General features: G+C 39.2%; 1 protein-coding gene and 1 pseudogene across 1 annotated transcript; both read left to right on the top strand.

The window, feature by feature from the left end:
* The first annotated feature begins 556 nt into the window (after positions 1–556).
* LOC135547946 (LIM/homeobox protein Lhx1-like) lies at positions 557–4467 on the top strand. The gene is made up of 5 exons (XM_064977152.1): positions 557–726; positions 1952–2175; positions 2676–2950; positions 3528–3693; positions 4029–4467. The coding sequence occupies exons 1-5, from the start codon at positions 557–559 to the stop codon at positions 4400–4402; spliced, it is 1209 nt and encodes a 402-aa protein (XP_064833224.1). The 3' UTR covers positions 4403–4467.
* Positions 4468–6264: 1797 nt separating this feature from the next.
* LOC135548380 (protein AATF-like) lies at positions 6265–13489 on the top strand (annotated as a pseudogene).
* The last annotated feature ends 415 nt before the right edge of the window (positions 13490–13904 follow it).

Below are 13904 nucleotides of genomic sequence, written 5' to 3'. Positions count from 1 at the left end.
GCATCATACTCGAAGAATAGAAGGATTATGACAGAAACGACAAGATATTGAACAAATTTTTGTTATATTTGTGTTAACTTTCGACTTTGGCAATAATTATTTGGCTGTGTGGCAGTTATGTATTCGTGCGTAATTGTAGTGGCATGATGCCTTGTTCAGCTACACTAAATCATTAGCCTACTATCGCACCTCTTGGCTCATTTTGATGGACAAGCGGAGGCCTTGCTGCTCTCAAGTTTGCATTCTTGCTTGTGAAATGTATTCACTTTGATAAGTTATTTGTTCGTTTTCGTTTTTTTTGATACCATTTTTTTATAGCCAAGTTTTGTTCTGTCCATGCAAGAGGAATGCAATAATATTTTTGCTCAAGGGATATGATGATGCTAGCTCATTGTTGAGAGATTCGTCTGGATGAGCTGCATCCTCTGGATTGTAGGAGTGGACTAGAGCAGGTCATTCTCTAAATCAACAAAGCGACCAAGGAGACAGACACATCGCTTTGGTTTGGGACAAAAAAAGAAAGACATTCACTTGGAATAGCTGGAATTATCCAAATATGGTTCACTGTGCCGGCTGCGAAAGACCTATTCTGGACAGGTTTCTACTCAATGTTCTGGACAGACCATGGCACATCAAGTGCGTACAGTGCTGTGACTGTAAATGCAATTTGACAGAAAAATGTTTTTCACGGGAAGGGAGGTTGTACTGTAAAAACGACTTCTTTAGGTAAGCACGCCTGGGCACATGCCTTTCAATATTGCGCGGAAGAGCTTTAGCTTCTACTGGGTATCCAATTAAGCAGAACTATGCAAATGTACAACAGATTATGTGAAATGCAAGTTTTATAATTATACAATTCTATTGCAAGATTATTATTATTTTTTTGCAACAGGGGTATATGCCTAGTGTCCATCTTGTTTAATCTATCCTCATGAGCGACATAATTTGAACAAACCAGAGGCAGGATACCCAGATTATGAGTGGTGATCCAGGATAAGATGATACATTATAAGCATATATCACCATGTTCTGTGACGGATTAAAAAAAAGCGTCCTTTGTGTACAAGGAAAGGCTGTCAAACAAACCGCGGGGATTAAAATTATGCCAGGATTCTTGACGGAAGTGTATTCTGCGTTCAATCAGTCGGCGCACGCCCGTTTGTTTGCTGAGACTCTAGTGAAAATGTGATAAGTGGATTTGAATAATAAATCATCTTGAGAAAACCCACACTGCAATCACAGAACTCCAGTCCACACGTTTGTTAACTATTTAAATACACAACTATTTACATAAATATATTGCAACATTGAAAATTTAACTGTGGCTTTGTAATTTTCAAGCATTAAATGGGATATATTTCAATAATGGGCCGTTGTTTTATGCATGTTTGACTTCTCTCCATACAATAACCTAATATTAAACGGCGTGGCCTTTCTTGAATTATAGTTTTAGGTAGGCCTAATAATAGTTCTACAACACGGCCTAAATATAAGATACATTTATATTTATTTATTAAAATGTATTTAGCCTAAAAAACATAATTATTATCTTATATTTATGGTTGCTAAATAACTGATTATCTGTGTGAATAGGCCCACGTAAAATTAATATAGTGGCGGTGAAGCTAGTGCAGGCCCAACATCCGTGTCGCCTGTAATTTCCAGATTCACAAACCAACTCGAAAAGAAAAAGCCTACGAAATTGATATATATATTTATATTCACTTGGAATCTCATCAAAAATATATTAAGCATCAAAATACTGAAAATTAAATATTTTGCGTCATGAAAAACGCGTATCCCTTCGTGTAAACATCTATAATGTTGCCAATAATGTTTCCATGTTATTAGTAATCTGATGTGAATATTTTCTGTGGCTATTTGCTGCTACACTGTCAACCCTGTTTTGTTTGATCAATGATGGTATTTATTTTTGCTTTCTTTCTTTTAGGAGATTTGGCACAAAGTGTGGAGGTTGCGCCCAGGGAATCTCGCCCAACGATTTGGTTCGAAGAGCAAAGAGCAAAGTGTTTCACCTGAACTGTTTCACGTGCATGATGTGTAACAAACAGCTATCTACTGGAGAGGAAATGTACATTTTAGATGAATTTAAGTTTGTTTGTAAAGAGGACTACCTAAGCAACAGCAACGGAAAGGACACAACCCTCCTCTCAGGTATGGAACATGACTTGAACCACATCCCAATTTTCAACCATAAAGCGTTAATATATATATGTATATTCTATATAATTCTATAGCCTCTTGTGAATCATTATTTTCAACTTTTTGCTATTGCTTTATATTCCATTTATAAAAACTATATTTATTTTTTTGGGACGGGGGAAAGTTACGATAACAGTATCCTGATAGGTTCAATAACAGTACAAATCTAAACAATGACCTTGATGACGATTCAAATATTATTATAAGGATTAGAATTTATTGTTAATTCATGTTATCATCACCAATAATAATATGTCTAAAGGTAGTTGGCTAATATGTCTAGTGCATAATACTAACAATAACACTATTAATTGGCCCAATAGTAGCCTGATAATACTCTAATGATATGATATTCTTGTCGATTATTTTTTGTATATTCGTTCATGAATAGGCTATAAAGACACAAGAATAGATTTAAAGTAATTTCATTTCATGTTTCTTTCATCTCACAGTCACGACCTGCAGTGACCCAAGTCTATCTCCAGATTCCCAAGACCCACAGGATGATGGTAAAGATTCGGAAATCGGGCCTTTATCCGATAAAGAGGTGGGTAGCAATGAAAACGACGAGCAGAACGTAGGGGGGAAACGACGTGGGCCTCGAACAACTATAAAAGCCAAGCAACTTGAGGTCCTCAAAGCTGCTTTCACGGCCACGCCAAAACCCACAAGACACATTCGAGAACAGCTGGCGCAGGAGACAGGTCTCAACATGAGAGTGATCCAGGTAAGAGTCCATTTCGCGTACGTCTGTATCACATGAACAATAAAAAAAGAAGCTTATTTTCAGAATTATTATACGGGTCAGTGAAAAATTATTTTCAATTCAATGGCACCTAGGTCAATAATGGCAGATGGCAAGATATGCAGATTGCTTACCACGAAAGTGGTGCAGAAGCACATATTGTCATGACTTCACAATGTTTTCACACCATGACCTCTAGGCTATCTATAGTCTATACACATCAATGCAAAGGTCTTTGTTTTCTCATTTTGAAAATAGCGGCTATAAAAGGGTGGTGGGAGGGGGGGGGGGTCCGTGGCTGTTAAGTCCCTGGTATTCACGAAACATACGATAAACTGGGTTAAGGATCATTGAGCATTTGACAGTTGAGCCAAGGACCCATTTAGAGGTATAGGCCTATAGGCTAATCACGTCATGGTTATTAAAAGGCATTTCACAACATGTCATCAGATCTGGGACCTCGAGATGCTGCACACATTTCTGATGCACAAAATAATATTTGACCGGGGCTGAAAACTCAATTTCAATCAGCCATTTCCATGTAATTTGTGGTGTGCAGGTTTGGTTCCAAAATCGGCGGTCTAAAGAGCGGCGCATGAAGCAGCTGAGTGCACTGGGGGCGAGAAGGCACTCGTTCTTCCGCAGTCCAAGGAGAATGAGAACTCTGGTGGACCGACTCGAACCCGGGGAGCTGGTCCCCAACGGCCATTTCTCATACTATGGTGGTAAGGTATTTTATATTCACCATGGTCCACCCAAATAACACATTTGTGTTTTAAAGATCATCAGAAATGCATTTTGACTATGAGCGCCATGCACAGGCCTTTTTACCTTATTTAAATTCCCAATTTCCCTCATAATTCACAGGTGTTTTATTGCATAAAAAAAGTCTAATTACAATATTGTCATCCTCCAAATAACTATTATGGCAAATTAACCCTTTATACTACTGGACATGTAATAGTTGTACTTTTTTGTCATTTAAATGACATTCCTATAGTTGCATTGTACCACACCACATAAGCATTTCCCATAATAATTCTGGTGTATATGTTTGTAGATTATCAGAGTGAATACTATGGACCTGGAGGAAATTTTGAGTACTACACCCAAGGCCCCCCCTTGTTGCAGGCCCAGACCCCAGTGGACCTAGGCTTCTCCTCTGGCCCTGCTGGCACCCCTTTAGGTGGCATGGACCATCACCTGGCTGGGCACCACCCATCTGGTGAGGTGCAGTGCTTCACTGACATCATATCTCACCATCCAGTGGACTCGCCTAGCCCCGAGCCCAACGGACCCGGGTCAATGCACAGCATCTCCAGTGAGATGTGTGGCATCAGCACACCCTTCACCTCACTGTCCATCAACGGCAGTGGATACAGCAACCAATTGTCACACCCCTCCTCAGAGATGAGCGAAGGCACTGTCTGGTAGCCCACAGGACATCATGAAGCCAAGGCTAACTATTGACTTAGGAGGCAACTGAAGTCCTGAGCGAGTATCCCTTTTACTTTATATTATTTATTTATTCATCAATTAATTTATATATAATAATATATACGCATTTAATTTATTACTTGTCTCTAACTACCTTTACTGCTGTTTTGATTGTTGCCGTTTTATTTAAAGATTCACACAGTAACAGTGTAGACTCTAAAGCAGTCATATAATGGTGAATAGTGTACAAGCGTTCAGCAGAACTTTTGCTTTAGAGGGTCTACCATATCAGATGATAATGATTATTTTACCTAAAGCTTTTATGATGGCTTTGGTATTCGTGCTTATTTGTCAATTTGTTTTTGTTTCTCTGTATATTTCTGTGTTTTGCCAAATCCTATAGAGTTTGCCTTCAAAAGGAAAACTTTAAAAAGTTGTATAATCTTTTATTTAATTGAAAATAACTTGAATTTGAAGAAGAAGTCAACCTTCTAAAAATCTATGGACGATGGTTTGAGGTGGACATACAGTAGAACAGTCAACTGTTTACGTATATATTTACAGTACTTCAGGGGTTTGAATATCAGCATTGTTTGAAACCTCTTGATTCAGATGTGAACATCGTTCAAGCAACAAACCAAACTTTTGTATTTATTCTATTTATATTATGGTCATGGTTCCTCACTGTGCTAGATTGTATTATTGTGTTTACTTCGAAGAACATTTAAAACACAAATAGACAGTTGCCAAATAAGGATAAAAGCACAATTTGTTAGTGCTTTGCGTCATCAATTGCTGAACATACTACAAGAAACATAGTAGCATTTTTAACAGAATGTGTTAAATTATAGTTAATTATATAATGAGGCTGTCGATTGTGTCCTAAAGGCTTTATTTTGTGTCTTTACATGAAAGTCCAAATGATTAAGCATTGATGGTCAAATATGTTACCAGCAGCTGCTATATTCTTAAAATATCAACTCTCATATGATTATGTGACCTCTAGTGCATATTAGACCATTCACTGTATAATAAAACATGTACAAAAAAACTGCAAGCTTTTTTAACGATAAAGGGGTGGACATTTTTAGGTTGAAAAGATGGACGCTACTGTTCTTTCCTCACTCACTTCTAACACACCTTCTGCACACTTCTTGATTTCTAAACAGTCGACCTAAAGTACAGTTTACCCAACTGCCCCTAGGCCCTAGTGTTATGTTATTTAAATCCCTGACATTGGGTGTGTCTGATGAACAGAATCCACTCACTGATTAGACTACAGTACACAGAGGGCCACATCCACGTCGACAACGCTGCTCAGCTCTCCATCATCAGATACATTGACATGAGGATGTCTGAGCAGGCCTCTTCTATAAGTGGATAGGAGTTTGGAAAGAGGAAGATCAAGCCTATAAATTAAGAACATATGATATAACGGTAGACCTACATATTTCTCAAATGCAATAAGTTTTTTTAAATATGATAATGAGATCCTACATGTATGAATTGGCACCAAAAAATTGCAGTCACAACCCTGTGGCACTAATTATAGAAGTAGGCCTACAACATATTGAAAGTACATTATTCATTTACCATATATTATAACCCACTCTATCTGAAGGGTTTAAGGTGTATTATGCTGAACAACAATTACGTCGGATAGTATTCGTCCACCCGACATTATCTGGTTGAATTATTTTAATAATCCAAAATCAATAGCCTAAACAACAACCTCCGGTTGCTTGAAGTTAAACTATTGCAGATCTATTTCGTCAATCAATTTTTATTTTTGATATTTGAGTCGCCTCTTGATGACGTAGGAATTAACACGTGTTAGTTGTGAGTGCATGGAACGATGACTGGCTACAAATCACAACAGCTCGAGGATTTATTAAATCCTCTGCCCAAGTTCACGAATCCAGGGGATGATAATGATATACATTAGTTGTAATGTTTTATAGGTATATTTTGCTTTCAATTTGAGAACAATGTTTCCGTCTTCATGTATCAACTCGTTACACCCACGCCGGGTAGCATGCAAAACTAAGCTAGCCAGTTAGCTAACAGGCTAGTAGTACACTGAAAGCACGAAACACCTATATAAACGATTGTGATGCTCAAAAAGGACTACCCTGTTAGCCAAAAGTTATCAACAGTACTGGCAACCATCCCCTTAGACATGTGTTTGTTGTGAGGTAGGATGAACACCCACTGCACCAGTTCCAATAACATGATTCTGCGATTGTTGCTGCTAGCTAGCTATGATGACAATTTTAATATTTTCACTAGCTAGTATTCTTATCTCTCCAAACCTCTTATATTCATTGTCATTGCTAGTTATTCGGCTCGATGCTGAAGAGTACACATCAACATTGACATGACCTTATGGAGTGGGACAATATCCTGTCAGTTATTCCACTTGACTTGTCTTTCTCCTGAAGAATTCTTCTGATTTAATTGTAACATTCTGATCCTGAACAGTAAGCTATTATTGCCAGCCACTTTGTATATTGATCAGACATGACTATAAACTTGCCGTTTTCAATCATTCAATCTCACTGTTTGGATACCTCCCAGAGACGAAAGCCAAGGTGGTCGAGGCATTTGAGGGTGGTGGTGGTGGTGATGATGATGTGGTTGCCTTGAGTGGCCTCCGGAATAAAGCTAGACCTCTGCTGGAAGAGACAGACAAACGGTATCTGGGCAAGGCAACCTCTCGTAAAGACATGCTAAAGGGGATCGAAGGTTCTGGTGAGTTGGAACATGAATGTGTCATTTATAATAATGTTAAACATATATGTTGGATAATCAATGCAACTGACCACAGGGAAAAGGAAATAAAGAACCTGTCTAGAAAGTTGGATGAGAGCTGGTTGTTTGGGTTCAAGTACTTGAAATGCATATTTTTCTCCTTCTGTCCCTGGAATTGAACGGACAAGGTTGGACTGGTGAAACGATAAGGTAGTAACCTTGATTTTACTTATTTAATCAGATACATGATTACCCTTATGATACATGCTTACCCATTTGGGGCGTTGAGCCAGTAACCGAAAGGTTGCTAGATCGAATCCCAGAGCTGACAAGGTACAAATCTGTCGTTCTGCCCCTGAACAAGGCAGTTAACCCACTGTTCCTAGGCCGTCATTGTAAATCATATTTTTTTCTTAACTGACTTGCGTGGTTAAATAAAAAATAAATAAATAGAACGGGAGGAAGGGAGAACGTATTTCAAAAGCAATTTCATCAAGGCACTGCATTTGAAAATGGTCTTCTGTAGAATTCTGCCCTCTTGTGGTTCTGCATGGGACACCTTTACATTTAGTAACTGTCCATCATTCAGTTCAAAATAAACTACAAGTAAATGTGCCTCTCACGCCACACTAGATTCTCTTATAATCTTGTTAACGTCTCCTATAATTATTACCATAACACATTGCTGGTCAACAAGATACCGTATCTTTAATAGATTGATGTAGGTTCCTTATTTCCAATTGAATCTATGCTCAGCTGTGTATTGTCATATCATGTCTAGACGTTAAATTACAATAAGCATGTAACATAGAATAGCTTAGGCCTACATCTTCAAGTGGGCTGTTTTTTTTTTTGGCTATTAAATGGAGAAATTGCATTGCTGTTAATCAAGCTAATCCCTGTTTATCCAAACAAAATGCCTTGATTAAGGCAAAGATTTACAAGTCAAACACGGGCCATGCAGCTAATCAATTTAAACTTAGAAGACAACAGATTACAGCATTAAGCTGTTGTGTATACGGCATGCACTACTATTATTCAGCTGCTGAGTGGAAGGCCATCTACATCCTTAACTGCTTGCATTAGTTAGAAATGCTACATTTTATCGCCGTATGGTTCTTAATGAACATCTGTTTGTTTTTTTTTCAAATGTAATATTGAATCCTGGTCTTATCATTCTATTGCGATTTGGGTTTTTAGGAGAGGATGAGGACAATGATGATGAAAACAAGGAGGAAGCTGAAGATGACAATGTTGATGATGCTGATCTGGAGGATGGAGAGGCTGAAGATGGAGATGATGATGATGATGATGATGAAAAGATTGAGAGTGACACTGCTAAGAAGAAAAGCTTGGTATCTAAGCAGAAGGAGACAGACATCACACTTCCCTCAGAGACAGACTTACATAAGCTAACAGAGGGGATGGATCACTTTGGAAAGAGCGAAGAGGAGGATGATGAAGAAAGTGGCGATGAGGATGGAGAGAACGAGGAAGATGAGGATGAACAGATGGAGGATGAAGCTGACGATGTGGGAGCTGTGATGATATTTTCTTAAGAGAAGGTGGATGAAGAGGTGGAGAAATGGAAAGCTTGGAAAGATCAACTTGGTAGGTATTTTGATAGACCTGCTATGTGTAATATATATTCTTCACTATGATGAACCAACTTAAGCCCATATTATCATCTCTTTTTCTCAGTAGACAACCTTGTCATTATTTTATTGAATCTTCACAGCTCTTTGGGACCAGCTACTTGAATGGCAAATGAATGTGCAGAAAGCTCTTCTGACAGCCAATAAGCTGCCACAACCACATACCTTCCCATAGTTCAAGAAGAGGGGTGGAGCAGAGTTTGCTGGAGCGTTGAAGAATAGTGAGTGCATTGTTTCTGGTTATATTTTAAACATTACATTTTATTTTACAGCTACCAAGAATATGAAATTAATTTAACTTTGTTGATCCCCAGGGGGAAATTGAGAAAAAAGGGAAATTACACAAAAACACACATTAAAGTTTACAACCCAGTAAATTATGTGGTGATAATACTGAATGTTTTGTCTAGACATGTTATCTCACAGACACAGACACAGATTTAGAAAATTAGTATTGCTTGCCTGCATATGCAGTGATTATTAGTGCGTAAAATAAGTTACTTTAAACGCAATGGCATTTGAAACATTCATTTTTAATCTTGGTGGACAAGGCTGGAGCTAGTGTTATGGTTTAGTATTTGGTGTGTAGAAAATAATTCAAACTGTGTGACTAGAATCTGAAGTAGGCTTGGCTCTCGGTAAAAACATCACTATAGGAAGATTGTCATAACCAAATAATATTTTCTGTCTTTTCTTATAAGAATATCTTAATCCTTGTGTTTCCACAGTGGAATCATATGTGAAACGCTAGTTTGCCTTTCTCTCATTATTGTTTAAACCTGACAGATTTGTCGTATTTCTTCTAATACTATTTTTCTCAAGGCGTGATGGTAGTCCACCTCCCTCATGAAAATCACTCACACAATTTTAGAATCAATGCCCACAGTAATAGGATTCCTCTGGCCATGGGCAATTAATACAGTTTTTCCCTTTCTTTCTCCCCGCGCTGATCTCAAAGCTACGAGACACTGGCTTCTCCTCATTTGCATATTTATTACATTGGACTCAAATCTGGCGAGTGATTGATGTGGAGCCTGCCTCCTGAATTTTTAGCGTCCCATTATTATGAAAGGGAGGGAGGGGGCTCCAGCGTGCCAGTGTACTTTTGATTAAAGTTGAAGAGGAAGGAATCATAAGTGTTCCCCACCTCCTTTCTTTTCCTACGACCTGTGATTTGGAGGGCAAAGTCTCGAGGATTTGTGGCATGTTTTAATGGATGTTGACAAGATGTGGACTAACAGCCGAGGCAGATCTGCTCCAAAACATTTTATGCTTGGGGGGAATACTTTCTGTAGATTGGTTGGACAAGTGAAGTTATATTTTTTATTGTTATGCTGCATAACTTTGTTTTATTATTTTCCCTTTTCCACCCAGCTAATATTGAGGATTTGACTTGTACCGTTATGCCATTTACACTCATACTTCCCTAATTCATTAAAAATGTGTAATCATATTTACTACTAATCGTAATTTCAGAGTTTGACAAAGACCAATGTTATGTTTACTTTAGACACCATATTCATAGCATGTTTCCCTCTATCTTTACCCTCTCGGTTCCCATATCTCTCTGTTTGTATATTACATCCTGACAGCATGTTCTCTCTATGATGTTCTGTAAGGTCACAAAGCCCTGAAGGCTCTCCACTGGAGCTACAGGACCAGCTGCTCCATCAGAACCCAGACAATAGGCCCATCTCCCTGGGTAAGACCTGGGGAGCACACAGGTCAGCACTGTCTCTCTTCCACACCCACAGACAGCACACGTTGTACTCTGCTACATGGACCACTCTCCTGATTAACATTAAATGCTCTGGAATTTCAACCTACTTCCGGCTTTAAAGGCCCAGTGTAGTCAAACGTTTTTTTCCCCCTGTGTTTTGTATCATATTGTACAACAGCTGATAAAACTAACACTTAAAAAGTATGAATACATTTTCTGTGTTATGTCCTGATAGGGCTTGCCTGGTGACATCACCAGGTGGGAAAAAGTTGATATAGACCAATAACAAAGCGAGTTCAAAACCTCTCTGCCATGACCGGGAGACCCATGAGGTGGTGAACAACTGTACGGTGTTTCCTCCGACACATTGGTGCGGCTGGCTTCCGGGTTAAGCGAGCAGTGTCAAGAAGCAGTGCGGCTTGGTGGGGTCGTGTTGCGGAGGACGCTTGGCTCTCGACCTTCGCCTTCCCCGAGTCCGTACGGGAGTTGCAGCGTTCGGACAAGACTGTAAATACCAATTGGATATCACGAAAAAGGGGTAAAATGTACCAAAACAATAAATTAACATTAAAAACTCTGCCAATAACAGCTAGTTTTCAAGATTACATATCCTTCCCCCTCTCCACTAAGAACACTCCCAGACAGTCCCTTGCAACATTTTAGCTTGAGAAATAGTTTTTTGCTAAAAAGCAATTTTTGTATCTCTTTGACCATTTGAATGGAAAACTATTACAGTAAGGTTCTTATTAATTGTTAACCAGAATCAAATGTTGTCACATTTCCCAAATACAACAGGTGTAGGTAGACCTTACAGAGAAATGTTTACTTACAAACCATTAACCAATGTGTTTTTAAGAAAAATAAGTGTTCAGTAAAAAATAGATAAGTACAATTTTTTCATTACAAATAATTAAAGAGCAGCAGTAAAATACAGGGGGTACTAGTACAGAGTCATGAAAAGTATGAAAAAATAAAACTGTTTGGCCATAATGACCATTGTTATGTTTGGAGGACAAAGGGGGATCCTTGCAAGCCGAAGAACACCATCCCAACCATGAAGCATAGGGGTGACAGCATCATGTTGTGGGGGTGTTTTTCTGCAGGAGGGACTGGTGCACTTCACAAAATAGATGGCATCAGGAGGAAGGAGAAATATGTGGATATATTGAAGAAACATCTCAAGACATCAGTCAGGAAGTTAAAGCTTGGTCACAAATGGGTCTTCCAACTGGACAATGACCCCAAGCATATTTACAAAGTTGTGGCAAAATGGCTTAACGACAACAAAGTCAAGGTATTGGAGTGGCCATCACAAAGCCCTGACCTCATCCTATAGAAAGCTATGTGGACAGAACTGAAAAAGCGTAGGTGAGCAAGGAGGCTTACAAACCTGCCTCAGTTTCACCAGCTCTGTCAGGAGGAATGTATTGTGGGAAGCTTGTGGAAGGCTACCTGAAACATTTAACCCAAGTTAAACAATTTAAAGGCCATGCTACCAAATACTAATTGAGTGTATGTAAACTTCTAACCCACTGGGAATGTGATGAAAGAAATAAAAGCTGAAATAAATAAATCTCTCTACTATTATTCTGACATTTCACATTCTTAAAGTAAAGTGGTGATTCTAACTGACCTAAGAGAGGGAATTTTTACTAGGATTACATGTCAGGAATGATGAAAAACTGACTTGAAATGTATTTGGCTAAGGTGTATGTAAACTTCCGACTTCAACTGTATCAATGATGTCGCTTTTGCTGCTGGTGATTCTCTGATCCACTTCTACGCAGACGACACCGTTCTGTATACATCTGGCCCTTCTTTGGACACTGTGTTAACAAACCTCCAAATGATCTTCAATGCCATACAACACCCCTACCGTGGCCTCCAATTGCTTTTAAATGCTAGTAAAACTAAATGCATGCTTTTCAACCGATTGATGCCCGCACCCGCCCGCCCGACTAGCATCACTACTCTGGACAACTACAAATACCTAGGTGTCTGATTAGACTGTAAACTCTCCTTCAAGACACATATTAAGCATCTCCAATCCAAATTAAATCTAGAATCGTCTTCGTATTTTGCAACAAAGCCTCCTTCACCCATGCTGCCAAACATACCCTCGTAAAACTGACTATCCTACCGATCCTTGACTTTGGCGATGTCATTTACAAAATAGTCTCCAACACTCTACTCTGCAAACTGGATGTGGTCTATCACAGTGCCATCCTTTTAATCACCAATGCCCCATATACTACCCACCACTGCGACCTATATGCTCTCATTGGCTGGCCCTCACTACATATCCGTCGCCAAACCCACTGGCTCCAAGTCATCTATAAGTCTTTGCTAAGTAAAGCCCCGCCTTATCTCAGCTCACTGGTCACTATAGCAACACCCACCCGTAGCACACGCTCCAGCAGGTATATTTCACTGGTCATCCCCAAAGCCAACACCTCCTTTGGCCACCTTTCCTTCCAGTTCTCTGCTACCAATGACTGGAACAAATTGCAAAAATCACTGAAGCTGGAGACTTATATCTCCCTCTCTAACTTTAAGTGATCAGCTTACCGATCACTTTACCTGTACACAGCCAATCTGTAAATAGCACACACAACTACCTCACCCCCATATTGTTATCTTTTTGATTTTTTGCACCCCAGTATCTCTACTTGCACATCATCATCTGCACATCTATCACTCCAGTGTTAATGCTACATTGTAATTATTACACCTCTATGGCCTATTTATTGCCTTACCTCCCTTATCTTCTACATTTGCACACGCTGTACATCGATATTTCTATTGGGTTACTGACTGTACAATTGTTTATGTGTAACTTTGTGTTGTTTTTGTCGCACTGCTTTGCTTTATCTTGGCCAGGTCGGAGTTGTAAATGAGAACTTGTTCTCAACTGGACTACCTGGTTAATGAGAGTGAAATAAAAATAATACAAACTGAGTTAAGGTATTGTTTCTGACAGTTCTTTATCTCTTCTCTCATGGTTTTGGGGCATTTGACAGAAACATCCTCACCCAGGTGGAACAGGTGCTGATGGACAAGAAGAGCCTGCTTAGACACACCCAGATCAGACGCTCAGAGTACGGAGTCCTGGGGAAGCTAGAGGCCACAAAATCACAATATCAAACAATTACTCTGATCAGAATTGGATCTTTTGTCCTCTGGACGCGTTGTATTGTTGTTCTCCCAATTTCTGCAGAGCACATCAAGTAGGACTATTGCATTGACAGGCAGGAGCAGCCTGTCAATCATCCCTGGTTGTTAGCGTTTGAGATCAAAGCAAGTAACTATATGTACTAATTAGCATGTAATGTATATTCCTTGCTAATTAGTGAGTTATTTCCACAGTTATAGC

This window comes from Oncorhynchus masou, chromosome 11 (genome assembly GCF_036934945.1).
Source record: "Oncorhynchus masou masou isolate Uvic2021 chromosome 11, UVic_Omas_1.1, whole genome shotgun sequence".
Classification (NCBI taxonomy): Eukaryota; Metazoa; Chordata; class Actinopteri; order Salmoniformes; family Salmonidae; genus Oncorhynchus; species Oncorhynchus masou.
The sequence above is the reverse complement of the archived record's forward strand: the minus strand, read 5'-3'. Positions and strand labels throughout refer to the sequence as shown.

What these genes read in the sequence shown, in the direction of transcription:
- LOC135547946 (XM_064977152.1), top strand. Translation starts at nt 557, where the DNA reads ATGGTTCACTGTGCCGGCTGCGAAAGACCTATTCTGGACAGGTTTCTA. An exon ending in GGACACAACCCTCCTCTCAG is followed by an intron (nt 2,176 to 2,675) that starts GTATGGAACATG and finishes TTCATCTCACAG; the next exon opens with TCACGACCTGCAGTGACCCA. An exon ending in TCAACATGAGAGTGATCCAG is followed by an intron (nt 2,951 to 3,527) that starts GTAAGAGTCCAT and finishes TGTGGTGTGCAG; the next exon opens with GTTTGGTTCCAAAATCGGCG.